The sequence below is a fragment of the Neofelis nebulosa genome, chromosome 10, assembly GCF_028018385.1.
Source record: "Neofelis nebulosa isolate mNeoNeb1 chromosome 10, mNeoNeb1.pri, whole genome shotgun sequence".
Taxonomy (NCBI): domain Eukaryota; kingdom Metazoa; phylum Chordata; class Mammalia; order Carnivora; family Felidae; genus Neofelis; species Neofelis nebulosa.
This window is the reverse complement of record NC_080791.1, coordinates 1,064,426-1,084,874: the sequence shown is the minus strand read 5'-3', so window position 1 is coordinate 1,084,874 and position 20,449 is coordinate 1,064,426. Positions and strand designations below refer to the sequence as shown.

General features: G+C 46.5%; 1 protein-coding gene across 1 annotated transcript; it reads left to right on the top strand.

Annotated features, from left to right (window-relative positions):
* Nucleotides 1-10,336: 10,336 nt before the first annotated feature.
* Nucleotides 10,337-16,617, top strand: LOC131486566 (interstitial collagenase-like). The gene is made up of 8 exons (XM_058686482.1): nt 10,337-10,438; nt 10,848-11,092; nt 11,186-11,334; nt 11,786-11,911; nt 12,911-13,066; nt 13,450-13,567; nt 14,992-15,113; nt 15,862-16,617. Exons 1-8 carry the CDS (start codon nt 10,337-10,339, stop codon nt 16,110-16,112), a joined length of 1,269 nt encoding a protein of 422 aa, XP_058542465.1. The 3' UTR covers nt 16,113-16,617.
* Nucleotides 16,618-20,449: the final 3,832 nt, after the last annotated feature.

Genomic DNA, 20,449 nt, shown 5'->3' with positions numbered 1-20,449 from the left:
CTGTGGGAGATTGGGGTGTCTGTGAAGTCATGGGAACAGGTGGGCATGCTCGGAGAGCTGCAGGGAGGAGAAGGTGGTAAGGGACCAAAGTCCATGGCATGAGTGTCACCCAGGCTAGACCACGCTATGCTGTGCTCACGAACAGCTCCCAACTTTCTGTGGGTTAAAGCTAAAAGCCCACCATGGTGTCCTGTTGGGATTTCTACTCCAAGTTGCCTCCTTCCAGACCCAGCAGATGGAATGGCCACCCCCTCGAGCTTTGTCTGTTGCTGTGCGGAGGGAAAGGTTGTTGCTGTGTCTCACTGACTCCCAACTCTGTGTGGATATAACAAACATCCTTCTGTCTGCATTTCATTGGCCAAAGGAAGTTCACTTTGCCTCATCGAATGCCATGGATCCACACATAACATCCTGTCATGCGCCTGAGGGGAGTCAGAAATACTTAGTAATTAACCACAAATCATCACCACAGGGGATTGTTTCGTTCAAAAAAATGTAACATTTACATTTTTTCTTCAAGTATTTCATATTAGACTCTGAACTGGAAGTATAATGGACCAAAGTCCAAAGGAAGAAAGCATATTTATTGAGTATAAAGTTTTTCTCCCTCCAGCTTCCCCAGTTGTCTTTCCCAGCACCGCTCCCATCATCCGTGCATCTGTTCTTACTCCCGTCATCCGTGCATCTGTTCTGTGCCTCTTACTCCATGCAGTGTGGCTGCGGTGTCCCGGGATGGTTCGAGTGTAGACGGATTGGCAGGTCTTAGGGCCATCTCCAGTTGTGGTGTAAGAGTTGTGTCCACTACTGTTTGGGCTCCACGCTCAGAATAACAGCTGTATCCTTCAGGCCAGATTCTCTCGTGGGGCCCAAAAGCCACTGGCCTTATCTTTCCTCCATCTGTTATCTCTGTCCATACCATCTGTGAACTGTGCCTCATGGGCCACGCTACGTCCACCACTGCGGGAAGGACAGAGGACCCCACACCTGGGACTGGCTCAGACTTGCGAAGGTGGGGGTGCTCAGTCCCAAACTCCGTGCCGCAGCCAGCGAGCAAGTGAGGGCACACTTGATGTAGAGATGACAACATTGACATTTTCCACTGAGAATGATATGAAGTGAGAAAGTGGAAAGTGGGCACAATCTCGGGGAGGTTTTGGCAAAGAAAAATCTGCTGAAGCTGTTTTCTCTTATGCTTCCAGGCTAATGGATGCCTTTATTTGGTTGAGGGGTAAGGAAAAAGTGGACTTTCAATCTACAGGCCCCATATAAGGTGCTTTATTTGTGCAATCCATTCAGGCTTCATAAAAACAATAGTAAACAGTAATGTCTAACTATTGCAGGAATCAGGCTCTGGGGGATACACTTTCCCGTGATCCACAACTAGTCAACAGTCTCACCGAGATCCTACTCCAGACCTCTGTGGGTCAAACGTCTTGCTCTTCTTGAGGCTAGATCAGAGACCTCAAGTCAACCCACACTAGTTTAGCTTTGTCTCCATGATGTGCTAGTTAACGTCTTTGCTTTTAAAGGCACACAAGTTCATCGAGATTGTGGTTCTCTGAGATAGCTGCACTAAATGCACAGGGTGTTCCTGATTGTGTAGACCTCAGCAGATCAAAACAGGGGAGGACAGTTAGCCCTGAGACAAAACAAGATTCTGACTCACCCTCAGAACTGGCAGACAAGTGTTGGGCTCATGGCCCTTTGTGCCATGTGTGGAACCCTTTAGATTCTTGGAGACAAGAGAGACTTGACTCCTATGGTTCTGCTGTTCCCTTAACACATGTGGCCTTCCCAGGCTTGTTCTTTCTTCTGCCTTCCCTGGTTCAGATAACAGCACAAACTTCTTTTTTTTAAACTTTATTTATTTATTTATTTAGAGAGGATGAGCAAGGGAGGGGCAAGGAGAAAGGGAGAGAGAGAGAATCCCAAGCAGGCTGTCCACTGTCAATGCAGAGCCCGACACAGGGACTGTTATGGTGAGATCATGACCTGAGCTGAAATCAAGAGTGTCACACTTAACCCACTGAGACACCCAGGCGCCCCACCACCTTCTTCTTACATATTCATCTTGGAATCTTCTCTGGCTCACAGGCCACATTCCCTTAGTTGCTGTGCCGTCTGGATTCTGCATGTGCCATGTGTAGAGAGAGCAAAATAAAGGGCGTCAGCCGGAGAGTGGCAGATGGGATGGGAGGAGGCCACGTGGGAGATGTTGTTCAGCCTTCGTAATTTTCTAACTGCATGCTGTGCTCACGCTGCCCTGATTCTCAACCCTCTCCCCATCTCTACTTGCACAACACCGACCATCCCTCATGGCCTGGACCGTCTTCCACCTTGTCCATGCTATCCTCCCACACAATATTAACTTCTGACGGAGATTCGCGCAGTCTTGAAATCAGTTTAAGCATAACCACTCTCTTAGAGCGAGACACAGCTCCAGCAGGTGCCGATGAGGAGATTCAGTCCAGGGCAAAAAACACACATCCAAAAGGGGTATCAAACCGAGGCGGGTCATAACCTAGTCAAGCGCGTGAGCTTTCAAGTTGTGGTGGAGACACCGGCAGCAGGAGGACCGCTGGGCAGCGCAGCTGTAGGCAAGCGGTACCAGGAAAGCCGGGTGGCAATCAATTAGGACCCCCGTCGGCCAGAGTCCAGCACTGATGTTCAGCTGGCAAGGATTCCCAGACAGAGGCGCATCGGAGGTTACTGACTGACCTCTGGCCAGTTTTGGTCCAGGCGATTGGAAAAAGGATGCCCTCATCTGCAGGAAAGCTTTGAGGAGACCAAGGAATGTTGGGGTTGTGAACAGGCTGGAACTCGTCAAGACATGGCCATAGGATGGGGCAATGAGATGGCAGAGAAAGGAAGTGAATACAACCTGAGTAAGCTTGGGAGTAGATTCTCCCCCATCTCCAGATGAGAATGCAATCCAGCCAATGCGTTGGGATTTTATGAACCCCGCTACGCCACGACAGAAACTAAAATAATAAACTAAAATAAATAATGTTCTAATCCATCAAGTTTGTGGTAAGTTTAAAAGCAGCAATACATATCTAACATGGCGCATGATTGTAGGTGGGGTTACAGGCACATAGCAATTATCCAGAGAACTCAGGCCAAAATCTAGTTCTGCTAAAGAAGGTCTGGAGGCAGAAATGTCTTACCCCCTTTTGGAGCTCACAATACCCTTGACATAGACAGATGTGACTGTGTCTAAGGGGAGCTTCAAGGCAAATTTTTGAAGTAGGGAAAATTGGTCAATGATGCCCTTGTTTGATTTGGGGTATCTTTCTCTTTCTCTTCCTGCATTTTTTTACTTACCCTCTTATCAGGCATCAGGCAGCACTATCACACTGCATTTTCAGTCATTAAGGAAATTATGAATGATGACGAGTTTGATGCATTTGAGTTATAATGTCCCTGTCTTGCTATTGAGAATTATGAGGGTACATGTGTTAAATACACATGTAGAGAGAAATAGTAGAGTCAGAGTAAAACAGAGAGAGAGGGAGGGAGAGAGATGAGAGACAGTGAAACAGACAAGGGAAGACAGCAAGAGAGAGAAAAGAAAAGGTGACATGGTGGAGATCCAGGACATGCGAACAGTATTTGAAATGCACAAAGGTGATCCGGTCATGAGCAGACCAAAGAAGAAGAAGTCTGAACTGGTGGAGAGAAGGAGAGGCACCGTGAGTGGAGAAGGAAAGGGTTGGGATGACATCGTGTAGAACCACGTGAGGAAGTTACACTGGGGCCAGGCCACCTACAAAGTAACCTGGGGGTTGGAGAGGGGAGAGCAGCCTGGGGAGCAGTGTCACCCCAGCCCTGAGGTGAGACAGAAAACGTGGCACGAGGTCTTTATGCCTCACGTACCAGGAACAGAGAGAGTGGAGCTGGTCCACCTACGAAGCCGGCCTTGATTGCTCTCCAAGTGGGTGCCACACCAGGGACACAGGGCACAGAGCACTGCAGACAAGGCTCTATGTTGTGGATGGAGAAGCGAGCGGTCTGGCTGATCTGGTACCAAGCACCCCAGCCATGATGGGGGAAGCCCATGGAGCTGTAGAATCACCTAGAAGGGGCTCCATCCCAATATCCAATACTGAAGGGTCACTGCAGTCACCAAGAGGAAGAAACATCCACATGGAAAACCAAAGAGCAAGGATTTAGGAGCCAAGGGGAAGGGTGGTGGCCCAGGTAGGGAGCAAGGAGAGTCTGGGGAGGCGTTAGGACTTCACACTCTGAGGTCCTAACAATACCTGTAGTAAAGGACCAGTTTCTTAAACTTTCAACAAATTACACACCAATATTTTTGTAAAAATGCATTGAAAAGGAATTACTAGGAAAGTGAAATGTCAAAGATTTTAAGAGGGCTCAGTTTTTAAACTACTCGATTCAATAGACATAACTCACTGTCGAACCGCGAGAACTTCCAGACACTCGTTCTCCTTTCCTGTGTTTAACGACAGGAGGGTGACCAACAGTTCACGGGCACAAAGAACACTTGGAGCAGCCCTGACCTATGGTTTGCAAGTGAAGAGATGTATCACGGACAGGGGGACCTCGGACTCTCCTGCCGAAAGCACTTCCCAGGTGTAGCCGGTGTTCAGGCTCTTGAAAACCAGATCTGGAAACTACCCATGCACCTGACTGAATTGTCACAGTTGAATCTTCCAGACCCCCACTTGCTAACACCAGGGCAAATATTCTGAGAGAGAGAGTGGGGCCCTGGCAACTGGAATGGGGAGAGTTGGGGAACGAGCTGGAAGAAGTGATGGGGAACGAGCTGGAAGAAGTGATGGGGAACTCACTCTCCCTTTCTACCCCTTCTTCTAAGTGCTTATCACTGGGTGCCATGCAAGTCTTCTACTGACTGACTATAAACCCTCTTTTGTGCAATGTGACGGACTTGATCAAAAACATAAACAACATAAACTTGATTAAAAACAAAACAAACAGAAGCTCAAACAAACCACAAAGGCTATCCCCACACCTCTCTCCCTTGTTCTCCACAGCTCAGCTCTGTTCTCCCACGTGTGTTACACACATCGTGCCCAGGGGCTCCTAAAATACTTCTCATGTTCCACTGTAGCTTCTTGCCTCAAATTTATCCCATATCAGGCTGCAACCTTCTTGAATTATTTACTACTCTAACCTACTCAAGGGCACAAGGATTGACATGAAGCAGGTGGTCAATACCAGATTGTTGAGTGAATGCAGAAATGGGTCCAAAGGAAATAATGCTGCAGCTTACAGTAGAGACTGGGAGTTGTCAGGCCACAGATCTGAGGGGGAAGGGCATTCCAAGGGCAGGGAACAGTATGAGGAATGGCATAGAGGTGTGAGAGGACATGCCACGCTTGGGGACTCGGAAGATGTTTGGTTAGAGTCCAGAAAACAGTAGGCCCTTTTGATGCACATTGTGGAGATAAATGGTTGAAGCATTCAACTTGTCAACTTGTAATTAAGAGCCTGAGATTTTTTTCAATATATGAAACAATTGAGTTAAAAGTTTCCACAGAGTTCATGTCTGGCTTTACCTTTTGTTTTCTAGGATTCATTCATTTACCATTCATTTGTTCATTCAATAATCATTTAATCACAGCATCAAACCCATTTTTTTTTGAACAAGCAAAACTTAAGCTGAAAAAGAAGGTGCTCAGCTAGGACACACAGCCTATTCCATTTCTTCAATCCCCAGTGCACACACACTATTTTGGTAAGTGTGCAGGGGAAGGAATGGCCTGTCCTCTGAAAGACGTGATCAAGGGAGATCATCTGGTTATTTGTTGTTGTATACAAATAAACACACTCTAGCCTGGGTGGCTCAGTCAGTTGGGCAGCCGACTTCGGCTCAGGTCATGATCTCACAGCTCGAAGGCTCGTGGGTTCGAGCCCCGCGTCGGGCTCTGGGCTGACAGCTCAGAGCCTGGAGCCCGCTTCCAATTCTGTGTCTCCCTCTCTCTCTGCCCCTCCCCTGCTCATTCTCTCTCTCTCTCTCTCTCTCAAAAATAAAGAAACATTAAAAAAAATAATAAAACAATAAACACACTCTAAACCTTAGGAGCTTAAGACGACGATCCCTCATGGTTGTGTGGGTTGACTTGCAGCTCCCTACTGCTCGCTCAGGCTCACACGTGGTTCTACTCAGATGATTACTCGGGCTGGGGTCATTGCACGCGTCTTCCATCGCTTGTCCGGTGCCTGCCTGGGAGGGCGGAAGTTACCAGATCCCGCGCCTGCAGCCTCTCTGGCTGGGCTGGGCTCCCTCAGGGCATGTGACCTCAGCAAAGTCACATCTTGTACAAGGACGCTCAGGGCTCCAAAAGCAAGTGTTCTCAGACAAAAACCAAAGGCTACCAATCTCTTACGGCACTGCACCATTTCTGTGTTATTCTGATGGCCAAAGCCACCACAGAATTCATCCGGATTCAAGATCAAGGACACAGACCCGATCTCTCAAAGGCTGGGGTGGAGGAGAGCTGGAATGTGAAAAACTGAAGGCCATTGTTTATCTGCCACACAGATACTTAAGGATTCGTGCAAACTCGATCCCTGAAAAGTCAATAGAGCGCACAGCTGTCTGGGGGAGAGTCTTTCCTGGAGCCTGGACTTGATAAGAGATAGATCAGTTGATACCTGAACCTGATTTGTAAATGACTGTATCAGTAAGCTTTCCTGAAAAGATTCGAGGGGCGGCATTGCGCTGTCATTAGCTAAACCACAGGCTTGCTTATGTAAGATACGTGACTCAAGGCACAGTTTATCTCTCTTGGAAGCATGTTATTTTGGAAAGTATTCCTTATTCCTAGTATCGCATTCCACTTGTGGTGATGATGGTGATGATGAAGGAACACGTGACCACACGGCTGTTTCTTGGGCGAGGCTCCCAAAGTCATAAAGGAGATGATTCAATGCAGAGTCTGTAATGTGGATACAGCTGAAAGTGTTTTGTCTTTGTTTTGTCTCGCTGCAGAAACAATTTGTTTCAGGGTCACACCTCCTTTAAGGGGCTGAAATCCACCTTGGACGATGTCACCCATCCCTTGAATCACTTCCAGATCTGTTTTCCCTTCTGTCATGTGAGGAGGTTTAACTGGGTTATTTTTTAACAGATGTCTTTCCATTCTAAAAAAAAAAAAAAAACATCAGTACTCACTGAGCAATGTATCTCAGTGTGACAGGAACTGATACATACACATCACACACATTAGTGAGCGGGACTCTCCCGAAAACCTTTTAGGGAGATATTATTATTCTTGTCTCTGTTCTCCTGCAAAGGAAGCAGGCTTCACAGGAAAATCCGCCAGCCACGTTCTGCATGCCCAGTAGAGAAGACAGTCAGGGTTCACACTCCTCTCTGCCTCTCACCAAAATCTTAATCCTTCCAGTTTATTTTTATTTGAGTACAGTTGTGCACTACTGATGGGAATGAACACTGGCACAGCCACCGTGGTAAACAGTATGAAGGCTCCTCAAAAAGTTACAACTACAAACACCCTATGATCCAGGAATTACACTACTGGCTATTTACCCCAAAAGTACAAAAGCAGTAAGTAGGGTTACACGCACCCTACTGTTTACAGCAGCACCGTCAACAACAGCCAAACTGTGGAAACAACCTGAGTGTCCATCGACTGATGAATGGATAAAGAAGATGCGGTGTATACGCAATGGAATATTACTTGGCCATCTTGCCGTCTGCAGCGATGTGGATGTAGCTAGAGAGGATGATGTTAAGTGAAATTAATCCTTTCCCTGTAAAGGGCTGCCTTCCATCCAACATCCCATGAACCCATGATCATGAAATTATTCAGATTTTCAGTGAAGCTACTTAAGGTCTCAATCACTTAAGGGTTGTATCAAACTTGTCCTGTGTTTTCACTACTTTAGTTCGTACTCTCTCTTTTGATGTCAGAGAGATGCTTTGTGAGCAACGCTTGACCTTTGTAATTCCTGATGATAGGGGAAATCTACCAGGGAAATGATAATTATCACAATTTCATCAGTACAACTGAGGGAGGATTCATTAATATAAGTTCGCTTTTAATAACCTGGAGGGAGAAGCATTATAATTTCCTTGTTTATAACTGAGCATCATAGATGTTAAGAAGATGGTCTGTGTGCTCAGTTTACAAGGGATGGAGCTGGGATTCAAACCCCAGCCCGCTGACTCTCAGCTGGGCTTCATCAAACGTGCTGCTTGGAAGGTATCAAAGTGCCACCTCCACCCTTACCCGTGCGTGACTGTCTTCAGACCCCAGGTTGTCACTCTAGGGAGCAAACCACAAAAACCAGAAGGAACACTGACTTAGAAATCCATTCATTCTGGTCCTAAATCTCAGGTATGTGTCACCCCAAGGAGGGTCATCTAAGTCCCAATTCCTTGTCACTTGTAGGTGTTTGGGGAGGGATTGTCCTCCCTCGTCATTGTACAGATATCCTCTAGGATCTTGGTAAAAAGCAACGCAGCATGAGCTGAAGTAACAGGTGAATTGCTGAGATCTCTCTGCAGGACTGCGGCGCCCACGTGAGGGAAACCATGTGCCCTGATTTGGGAGACATTTCAACTTTCGAATATTGTGCTTTATGGTCTGCCTTTGCTCCTGTGGGCTTGACATCACGTGCCTCGATTAGGAGTACACTAGATGGATTCCCTCAAAGTGTAGACACTATCTGCCAGCATCATGCATTGAGCAAATTCTGGGCCAAACACTCAACTTTATGCTGATTTAATGTGCTCCAGAGAGACTTGAACTTTCAGTCATCTGTGTGGGAGAACAAAAGTAAACCAGTCAGTTCTCACTAGTCATAGAATACAAAGCATACTTCTAGGTCTGCGTCAATAAAATTAAATAATATAACATCATGGTTTGGTTGGAGGCCCTGTGAATCAATATTTAATAATGATCTATCTATCTACTTATCTATCCATCCAACTATCTTTCTATCTGTCTTCTCTCAGTAACACATTCAAAAGCCAGGATGTCTGCATCATTCGCTGAGATGTACTTAGAGCTTGGTTGCCTGTTTTGTGTTCGAAAGACCTGGGTCGCAGACCCTCCCCAGCCAGGTGGTGGCTTTGCAACCTCAGGTCTGTCCCCTTAATTATTGTGAGGAGCTAGCTTCCTCATCTATCAGGTGGAACTAACGATATCCACCCTAAGTGCTCTATAGAAGTGTGGCGAAGACGAAGTTAAGCTCACGTTGTAAAAGGCACGAAGCTCTGCGGACGTTACGTGTGGTACTTTTCATCCAGTGCACATTTGACCAAGAGTTGACTAATTGACGAAAAGCAATAGATCAAACTAATTGGCCTCATAGTAAATTAGGACAGAGGCATGAGTAACCTAGACAAATAAAACAACAATGCATCATGTGAAAATTCCTCTGTCCAAATTGAGGCAAATTCAGCAAAACAGAACATAATCTGTTTCATAATCAGAACCTGATTCACAGAAAAGGGATCTGAAGGCAGGAAATCAACACACATTAGGGAAGTCATAGTCTGGATTGCAGCATGACTAAGAACCCACAGAGATGCCCCGGGCATCCCCATACATCTCAAACCTCCACGCGGGGGCAGACAAGTGAGGTCCTGGCTCCTCCCCGCCGAGGCTCTTCTTCAGAAGAGCCGCACCTGCCAGAGAAGGTCGGCTCATGTGAGGGCGGCGCCCTCATCAAGGGTGTGCCATAACTCGGAACACCTTCCGGATTATTTCATAAGGCACACCCGCGAGGAGACGTTTCTGGCCGCACACGAATAAAGCATGGAGACAGCGCGGAAGCGAAGTGACCTTCCCTCGAAACACCCACTTAGCAGCCACTCGCACTCTCACTGGCGTCTCTTAAAAAATTATTCCTCCCAAGGAGAGTAAAACACACTGAATCTCATCATCCAGGGAAGTGTTTTTGCAGATAATTGAACCTGTGAACTTCAGCTCCTTCGTCCAGTCCACACTTGCGGGTCCTCTCCGAAGGGCCCACGGCGGGAGTGACTGCAAACTGTCCTTGCAAAGGAACCAATAAGAGAACTGTGGGGGGGGGAAGTGTGTCTCTGTCGATGTCCTGTTCGATCATAATCACAAGATTGTAAAGACAAAAGGAAAGATGAAAGGTTACCCCGCTTGAAGTCACGATTTTTGAAAGTTGAGCCCACCCGTTGCAAATCAAGAGGATGCGGCTCTTCTGGGCAGATGTGAATCAGCTAGCCTTTGTTTTTCTGGGGCTGCAAGGACCCTACAAAAGGGGGAGCCCTAAGGCGAACACCCTGGAGCAGCAGGAGGTGGGGGGCGTCGGAGGTCTTCCGCAGAGAAGGACAACCTAGGTGAGCATGCCCAGCCTTCCCCTGCTGCTGCTGCTGCTCTGGGGCGTGGGGGTTCACGTCTTCACAGCGCCTGCTGAAACACGAGAGCGAGATGCCACGATGGCCCAGGTAAATGCTGATTCCCAGACACCATCCTCACGTTTTCCAAGGTCAAGGTCTAGAAGCTCAAGCAAGTCTGGGATTCATTCTGGGGTAACTACTTTCTCTGAAACAGATTCCCTCATAACAAAACGAAACCTCTCTTTACACATCTGTAGACATTTCTTTGGAAGAGGGAAACAGAGAGAGAGAGAGTCCTGACTACCTTAACACTGACTTCACAGTGTTATTATTTATTGGTAAGCCTCATAAAGGCTATGAAATCATCACAGATGCAGACAGGTTTTTTCCTCCCTCTTTGCCCGAAATCTACAAGACAAAAGAACTTCTCTATCCCCACAGTGAAATCCTGAAGATTTTCAGGAAGTAAATGAGAAGGGTTTCACGTTTCGTGTTTCGATATTTGCCTTCTTATCAGAAATACCTACAAAAGTACAACAACTTGAAGACTGGAACCAACAAATCTGGAAGGCAGAGAAACAGCGGTTTAGTGGTTGAGAAGCTGAAGCAAACGCAGAAATTCTTTGGGCTGAAGGTGACTGGGCGACCAGATGCTGAGACCCTGCACGTGATGCACCAGGGCTGGTGTGGGGTGCCCGACGTGGCTCCCTATGTCCTCACTGAGGGGAACCCTCAATGGGAAAACACACACCTGACCTACAGGTAATGAGAACGGGCACCAGAGCAAGGACTCTATTCCCCATCAGAGCCATGACAGAGGAGGTCTGACATGTCTCTGTTTTATTTCACATGAAGGATTGAAAATTACACACCAGACCTGCCAAGAGCAGAGGTGGACTGTGCCATTGACAAAGGTTTTCAACTCTGGAGTAATGCCTCCATCCTGACCTTCACCAAGCTCTCTGAGGGTCAGGCAGACATAATGTTATCCTTTGGGGAGCTAAGCCCTTCTTATCTCCCAAATCCATTCTGGACTTTACCTCCTGATGCTCACAGGCCTTCTCCACTGGGGGTGGAGGGGTGTTGATTTCATGGGCCAAAGAAAGGAAGCTTCAAAGATCAAGAATAGCTTTGGGGGGCACCTGGGTGGCTCAATTGGTTGAGCGTCCGACCTCGGATCAGGTCATGATCTCACGGTCCGTGAGTTCAAGCCCCGCGTCGGGCTCTGTGCTGACAGCTCGGAGCCTAGAGCCCGTTTTGGATTCTGTGTCTCCCTCTCTCTCTGCCCCATCCCCACTCATACTCTGTTTCTCTCTTTGTCTCAAAAATAAATAAACATTATTATTATTTTTTTTTTTTTTTAAGAATAGCTTTGGGCTCTTTGTCACCGCCCTCGCCTTTCCCGGGGAAGCCAGGAATAACGGGGATACGCCCCTGCCGTCCTGCTCTTCACAGATCATGGCGATAAGTCCGACTTTGGCAGAATCAGAAGCCTGCTTGCTCATGTGTTCCTGCCAGGAAGGGGCATGGGAGGAGGTGTTCATTTTGATGAGGAAAAAACATGGACCGATGACTTCAGAAGTGAGTCCACAAATTCTTCCTATTTCCCCCTTTTGTGGGTCAGTGTTTTCTCTACAAGAATGCCTTTAGTCAAGTGGGCCAGCTTTGTGATCAGCCTTAAAAACTTTAGTAAACATAAGCTTTTATTAAAACTATAATTGCTTAGAAAGCCAATGGGAACTCTTTGATCTCATTTATTTTTTTTAAATGTTTTATTTACTTTTAAGACAGAGAGAGACAGAGCATGAGTGGGGATGGGGCAGAGAGAGAAGGAGACACAGAATCTGAAGCAGGCTCTAGGCCCTGAGCTGTGAGCACAGAGCCAACGCAGGGCTCGAACACAGGAACAGTGAGATCATGACCTGAGCCAAAGTTGGACGCTTAACCAGCTGAGCCACCCAGGCACCCCTGGTCTCATTTATTTAAAATAAGGGAATATTATTTCTGCAAGTAATATCATTTTACCCACAAAAGTACGTTACTCTAAAAATGTTGCTAGGATGTTTTAAATCACACTGTCACAGATATTATTACATACCCAAATGGTTATTTTTGGTAAAGTGATTTGGGAGAATTTTTCTTGGTGCTTTCCTACGTTATCTAAATTTTCAGAAGTAGACATAGAAGATAATATAAGATTTAGGAGCAGAAAACAATAATACATTTCAATAGAATCCTATTATTCCTCTAGAATATAACACTTTCTACCTTATTTTATGATAGTTATTAATCAGTGGGATTTTTCTTTGTCAGTTGAGTTTCTTCCGGGAATTATACTAGTCCAATCTCAGAAATTCAGACTTTCCTCAGCCCACCTAAAATTATTAAGACATTCTTCTTTCTTTGACAAAACGCACACACACACGTATACCCCACACAGACCTACCACCAGCTACACACCAAATCTGCACAAAGAAAGTCAAAAATAAAGCTTCTGAGGTTTGGATGTTTATATTTCCCTCTTGGGTACCTCAAAAGTGCATTCCAGTAATTGCAAACATGTTCTGTTGGTCTTTTTAGACTACAACTTGTATTATGTGGCAGCATATGAGTTGGGCCATTCCCTTGGACTACTCCATAGTGATGACATTGGCTCTTTGATGTTCCCCAGATACATCTACTATGGTGATGCCCTGCTGTCTCCGAAGGACATCGATGCCATCCAGGCCATCTATGGTGAGCACAAAGTAAAAATGCTGGACAAACAATTAGGGGTCTAGATGTGGGTTTCAAATAAACAGCTTTCAGCTGCGTCCTTTAAGAAAGAGCCTTCGTTCTGTGGGGCAACTGGATGGCTCAGTCAGTTGAGCATCTGACTCTTGATTGTGGCTCAGGTCATGATCTCAGGGTGGTGAGATCAAGCCCTGGGTTGGGCTCTGTGATGAGTGTAGAGCCTGCTTGGGATTCTCTCTCTCTCTCCGCCCCTCCCCTGCTTGCTCTTTCACTCACTCGCCCTCTGTCTCTCTAAAATAATAAAAATAGAGGCTTCATTCTAAATGTTTTTGTGTTAACATAATATGCCAACTTAACTTACTTCAGAACTTCTATTTATTTTTTAGGACCTTCCAAAAATCCCATCCAGCCAAAAGAACCGCCAATCCCACGAGCCTGTGATAGCAAGTTAACATTTAATGCTGTCACCAAAATTCGTGGAGAATCATTCTTCTTTAAAAACATGTAAAAAAGAAAGAAAAAAAGAGGGGCCCCTGGGTGGCTCAGTCAGTTAAGCATCGGACTTCAGCTCAGGTCATGATCTCACGGCTCATGGGTTTGAGCCCCATGTCGGGCTCTGTGCTGACAGCTCGGAGCCTGGAACCTGCTTCGGATTCTGTGTCTCCCTCTCTCTCTCTCAGCCCCTCTTCCACCCATGCTCTCTCTCTCTCTCTCTCTCTCTCTCTCTCTCTCTCTCTCTCTCTCTCTTTCTCTCTCAAAAATAAACATTAAAAAATTTAAAAGAGAGAAAGAAAGAAAGAAATGAAGAAAGAAAGAAAAAATCACCATTAATACTGATTTATGCTTTTAAGTTGTTCTGACATTTTTGTTGAATGGTCTCTGTTTCTTTAGCAATATACTTTAATTGGTCATTTTAATGGTAGTGCATTTGCATGAAGTGATTTATTCTTCAAAAATTTTTATCACAGATAAGGGGCACCTAGCTGGCTCAGCCAGAAGAGCATACGACTCTCGACCTCAGGGTTGTGAGTTCAAGCCCCACGCTGGGTGTAGAAATTACTTAAACAAAAATAGAAAGAAGAAAAATAAATTTTTATCATAGGTAAGTCATTCAATCGCCAGAAAATTCATAAAGTCAAAGGCATTATAAGGCTTCCACTCCACACTGGCCCACAGGCAAACTTGTGGGTTAGGCAGACAGACAGATCACAGGCTTGTCAGTAATGGAGCTGGAACTCGTCTTCCAACTCCTTTCACCAACCCCTGAGCTGTGAAACTCCTTTCACGTTTCTGCTGTCTGGGATGATAAACGTGTTAGTGAGTAGGAACAAATAGGTTCTTCCGAGCAACACTGCTCAAATCCGATGTCTACACCGCGCTGAGGGCAATGTAGTCTAGGGCCCGAAAAGGAAGGTCCAGGGGATGTCAAGAGCTGAGAGGGACTGATGGGGGCCAGTGCCGACACTGCAGGGGGCTTGGTGGTGGGTCCAGGGACTGCGAGCAGCAGCTGGGCCTGCTAGGAGGCTAACAAGGAAGGTTCTTTCCGGGACATGAGCCCTCTGGTCCTTCCCAAGGCTGGTGGCTCACTGTATGCTTCCATTTGGTGTCTATGGTCTTCAGAACACTTCCATCAGCCCACGTAGGAGCCTGTGCTGAGCTGTCACCCTGGTCCCCAGGACGTGACACAAACGCGGCAAAACTCCCAACCGGAAAACCCTACGATGGAGAAGCTTGGTCGGAGCCTCTCACACCTTCTTTAGCCTCGTCGGTCGGCCTGTGTCATCTGCTGGCATGTAGGATCTCTGTGAGATGAGACATCCCGCACGCAGAGGGCCCAGCATGTGGGGGCCAGACTCGTGTCCAGGGAGAAGAGCTGGTCATCAACCCAGGCTGCTGCGCTTACAATCTTTTCCTCTCTTCTGAATCAGGTTCTTCCTACGCACAGGTGTCTTCTACGAAACAGTGGATCCCGATGTCATTTCTGACTTAGGTAACGGAGTAGACACTGCTTATGAAGTTGCTAGAAGAGATGAAGTTTTATTTGTTAAAGGTAAAGCTTCCGGGATTTTTTTGGTTGATGGGCTTATGAGTTACATGTTTCATCAGGTTTTTGTTGGTTGTTGAAAATGAAGGGGGCCATTTCCATAAGTCAAGAATCTTTTTTTTTTTTAATTTTTTTTTTCCAACGTTTTTTATTTATTTTTGGGACAGAGAGAGACAGAGCATGAACGGGGGAGGGGCAGAGAGAGAGGGAGACACAGAATCGGAAGCAGGCTCCAGGCCCTGAGCCATCAGCCCAGAGCCCGACGCGGGGCTCGAACTCACGGACCGTGAGATCGTGACCTGAGCTGAAGTCGGACGCTTAACCGACTGCGCCACCCAGGCACCCCAAGTCAAGAATCTTGAAACAGATCTAACGTGTGTGGAGAAAACAGGAGGGTTTATATACACACAAGGTCTCACGCTGCCTTCTTGTGAGGAGGTCGCATGTTTGTGCTCATACTGCGGCATCATGACGTGCGATGCGCTGATGTGCTGGAGATGCTAAGCGAGCACATACCAAGTCCTTTGCCAGGAGCTGAGAGGGGCCTCCCGGGGTGACGCCATGGCCACAGGACCCCTGTGCATCTGGGGAAGCCAGCCGCCTGCACCCCGGACAAATGCCTGGCTTGGAGACACCACACTTGGGAATAAAACCCTGTATCCACCTCTCGTGAATGAGTGTCTGCGGGAAAGCCTGACTACTGTCCTCAGAGCCCTGGGCACAGTGTTTTCATGCTTGGTTTTTCTGTTGACAGGTGGTAAATACTGGGCCATCAAGGGGCACCGGGCACTGTATGGCTATCCCAGGGACATCTACAGCTCCTTCGGCTTCCCCCAAAGGGTGAAGAAAATCGATGCTGCCGTTCACGAGGAGGAGACTGGGATGACGTACTTCTTTGTTGCCAGCGAGTATTGGCGGCAAAGACAGGCAGATCACTCAGCGGAAGGAGTTGCCTTTTTAAAAATCATTCTCAAACCCTGCAGAACCTCCATCCTCCCTTGGTGAATGGACGCAGCTAGACCAAGAGTCACTCGGAAGCCTCTCTGTTATCGTCACGCCATGTCTGTCCTTGCGAGGCAAGGGACCTGTAGGATGGAGTTGAAAAGGACAATAGAAAGTGGGAACAGAAAGGAACCTTCTTTCCCACGGTAGTTCTCCTTGATAGGGCAGACAATGGAGTCTGAGATAAAGTTTGAATCAGATTTTAGGGTTGATGCTGCTCTAGTCTGTTCCAGTCTCCCATAACCCTATTGAACTGGGACCCTTGCCAGTTGAAACCTATTATTTCCATGCTGGCAATGCACCCACTCACAACTGTTTACAGCGGTGGTTTTCTACAAAATGAAAATGAAGGCAGCCCTCACCTCTCAGATTTATTCTGAAGAGTTAAGGAAGCAGTATACTTAAACCACTCAGAACAGTGACTTGATACTTAATGCTGAATATTACTTATTGTTATTAATCACACATTCTGAAATTTCTAATATTTTTTTTTTACCGGGTATGATGAAAACACGCAGTCCATGGATGTGGGTTTTCCCAAAGAGATAACTCAAGACTTTCCCGGAATTGGCAAAAAAGTTGATGCTGTCTTCCAAGATGGAGGTAAAGATGTCTCCCTTTTGTGGCCATAGAAATGACAAATGTACTGTTCCTTAGATATGAAAGCAAATTGCCTGTGTGGAAATGGATATTTTTTTTCAAGAGTTCATGTGTAAAATCACCATCTATTTGTCTCATAGGATCGTTACCTTTCATTTTCTTCCTAAGATTTCTATTTCTTTCGTGGAAAAAGGCAGTACAAATTTGATCCTAAAACCAAGCAAATTTTGACTGTCCTGAAAACCAACAGCTGGTTCCACTGCAGAAGTAAATGATGATTGACTATCACAAAGGAGAAAAGAAAAAATACCCCTGATGAGCCCAGGGGAGGTGTTTCCCTGAGGACCCAGATATTTCAGTATTTTATTCTTGTCTCTTAGTGATACTGAGGCACAGGCATATGAGTACAATCTGATTTAACCTCGATCTGGAGATAGTCTGGGTTAACGAGATTGTACTCCTTCACGAACTTCCACACCGTAGCTTGACCTGAGTGCTGAGGGTCTCATGGCTGTAGCTCATCCCTAGGTTTACCTACAGAAAAGCTTTTTGTCAATATTCTATGATATTTTAAGTAATTATGCTTCTCAAGATAACACCTTCTCACATGTTGTATCTCTAAGGCTAGGCAAGTTCACCATGAAGTTTGTGGGAGGACAGGATGTACAGAGTTTCAAGCACATTCCTTTCTCCTGGCGGAGGCATCACCTGAGGGGAAGGGGCTGGTTATTGACCCACCTCTCTGGTTTTGATTATAAACTAAGCCTTAGGTCAAATAATGGAAGGGATTGGGACTGCCTGGCTGGCTCAGTCGGTAGAGCATGTGACTCTTGATCTCGGGGTGGTGAGTTCAAGCCCCACATTGGGCATAGAACTTACTTAGAAATATATCTATAAAGAAAAGAAAGAATAAAAATGAGCAGCTTTTTAATAAATAATCACAGTGGAAGGGATTTACTGAGCTTTGGCTAGGGGTCCCGGAGGGAGCCCTGGATTCAGTAGGTTTATGTATATTCCCTCAGCCCTATGGAGGTGACTTCTCTCCAATTTCTCAGTGACAAAGTCCAGAGCCTGAAGCCAGCACAGAGCCTCAAATTTACTGCAGAAACATGAGTGGGCTGCTTAGACTTCTCCGCTATCATCCTAGCTATCTTCATCAGGTTAGGAGCTGGTCCCCGAACAGTAGCCTGAGGGCTCTTGTCCTCCAGGGAGTGTTCCGTGCAGAGCACTCTGGGTGGGTCACATTATGCAGATACACTTTGCAGAGGCTAGTGATTGCTGCTGAAAAACAATCGAGACCGTGCAAATCCTCTCTTCTGCTCTTACAACTGATTTCTCTTAGGTTTCCTGATGCTGCTCTGTGCTCAAGGTGCCTCGATTTTATAGTGAACTATTTGTATAATGTTTGTGTTGAGTATTTTCTTTTTCTGTTTACCAAGATAATAAATGCGTGCTCAGTAATTCTGGGCAAGATGGCAAGCCGCCTGCGGGCTCCTTCCTGTGAATCAAAGGCGCAGAAGCAAGGGGAGGCCAGTGAATCCTAGAATAGACGCAAGCGGGGAGAAAGCCTGAGCGGCATGGGAAGAGGAAACAGCACCCCGATGGGTGAGGGACAGCTGCCTCCTTGCGGGGGCGGGATTGTGGAAGCGGGTTCTACTGCTGCCCCTTCTCTCATGCGTTGCTGTGGACCCCACATATGCACGGCAGGCCTAGAAGGGGCAGGATGAGCGAGAGATGAGGGGTGAGGTCAGGGCAGTGACCCTATTTCACGCTCAGCAAAGGCTCAGGTCCCTACAAGGCCCTCCAAGCCTGCTCTCTCTGCACCTGGTTGTCTAGCGTTCTCCCTCTTGGTTGCTGCATTCCAGCTGCACTGGCTTCTTTATTTGTGGAGCGTGTGACATGTATTCAGACCTCAGTGCCTTTTCACCACGATTCCCCCAAATACTTGCATGGTTGAGTCCTTCACGTCTCCTGCAACTCTGCTCAAACGTCCTTCTCAGGGGGACCATCGCTGGCTGCCTCTGTCAGTAGTACAGTGTGCACCACCCCTCCACAGAGACGCGGAGTCCTGACTGTCCTACACCACTCTACAGTGGTCACCTTCTAGCATATTCTGTAATTCAGTCTCTCCTTACATCTGGTGTTTACTGCCTGTCTGCCCTCTACAAAGCAGGCTCGTGAGGACAGGGGCCATTGTTAGTTTCTGTTTGATGTTTGTCATTGTTATAATTCGGGAGCCAAGGAGGTACACGCAAAAAATTAACAAATTAATACAGAATTGAGGCGGGATGCCAGCGGAGCCGGGACGCCAGTAACAAGGTGTGGGGTCAGCTTGACCAGCTCCTGAAGGACCCGGCTCCCCGTCCCCCCAGCCCGGACACGGCAGCGGCTCCCAGAAATGCTCGGAGCCAGACACAGAATTTCTGAGCGGTTCCTGGTGGGGCGGGACCCACTGATGAGGATGAGAAAAATGAGAACAGTGGAGTGCGGACTGTCTTACCAAACATCTGCCCCAAGCTGTTTCCATTCTATCTTGGTCCAGCTCGCAGAGAACACGCCAGGACCCAGGCCTTAAAACCATCCACAGGGTCCAGGGAGACTGACAGTTTCATGGAAATACGAGATCACAGGGGAAATGTGTGTTTCTAATACCTACATCTGACCAAGGACTTGGACCCAGTAGAGATAAAAAGTTCCTACAAAGCAATAATAAAATGACAACCCAAGTAAAAATACACAGAAGTCTTTTTTTTTTTAATTTACATCATTATTGCCTATAGTGCAATAATGATTTCAGGAATCGAATCCAGTGATTTCATCACTTACATATGACACTGAGTGCTCATCCCGACAAGTGTCCTCCTTAATGCCCTTTGCCCATTTAGCCCATCCCCCACCCACAACCCCTCCAGCAACCCTCAGTTTGTTCTCTGTATTTAAGAGTCTCTTATGTTTTGTCCCCTCCTTGTTTTTATATTATTTTTGCTCCCTTCCCTTATGTTCATGTGTTTTGTATCTTAAATTCCTCATATGAATGAAGTCCTATGATATTTGTCTTTCTCTGACTAATTTCGCTTAGCATAATCCCCTCTAGTTCCATCCACGTTGTTGCAAATGGCAAGATTTCATTCTTTTTGATTGCCGAGTAATACTCCATTGTATATATAGACCACATCTTCTTTATCCATTCATCAGTCGATGGACATTTGGGCTCTTTCCATACTTTAGCTATTGTCGATAGTGATGCTATAAACATTGGGGTGCATGTGCCCCTTCAGAACAGCACATGTTTATCCTTTGGATAAATACCTAGTGGTGCAATTGCTGGGTCATAGGGTAGTTCTATTTTTAGTTTTTTGAGGAACTTCCATACTGTTTTCCAGAGTGGCTGCACCAGTTTGCATTCCCACCAGCAGTGCAAAAGAGGTCCTCTTTCTCTGCATCCTCGCCAACATCTATTGTTGCCTGAGTTGTTAATGTTAGCCACTCACATCTAATGTTAGGTGCGAGGTGGTTTCGATTTGTACTTCCCTGATGATGAGTGATGTTGAGCATCTTTTCATGTGTCTGTTTGCCGTCTGGATGTCTTCTTTGGAAAAGTGTCTATTCATGTCTTTTGCCCATTTCTTCATTGGATTATTTGTTTTTGGGTGTTGAGTTTGATAAGTTCTTTATATATTTTGGATACTAACCCTTTATCTGATATGTCATTTACAAATACCTTCTCCCATTCCGTTGGT

What these genes read in the sequence shown, in the direction of transcription:
- LOC131486566 (XM_058686482.1), top strand. Translation starts at nt 10,337, where the DNA reads ATGCCCAGCCTTCCCCTGCTGCTGCTGCTGCTCTGGGGCGTGGGGGTT. An exon ending in GAGATGCCACGATGGCCCAG is followed by an intron (nt 10,439 to 10,847) that starts GTAAATGCTGAT and finishes CCTTCTTATCAG; the next exon opens with AAATACCTACAAAAGTACAA. An exon ending in TGCCATCCAGGCCATCTATG is followed by an intron (nt 13,067 to 13,449) that starts GTGAGCACAAAG and finishes TTTATTTTTTAG; the next exon opens with GACCTTCCAAAAATCCCATC.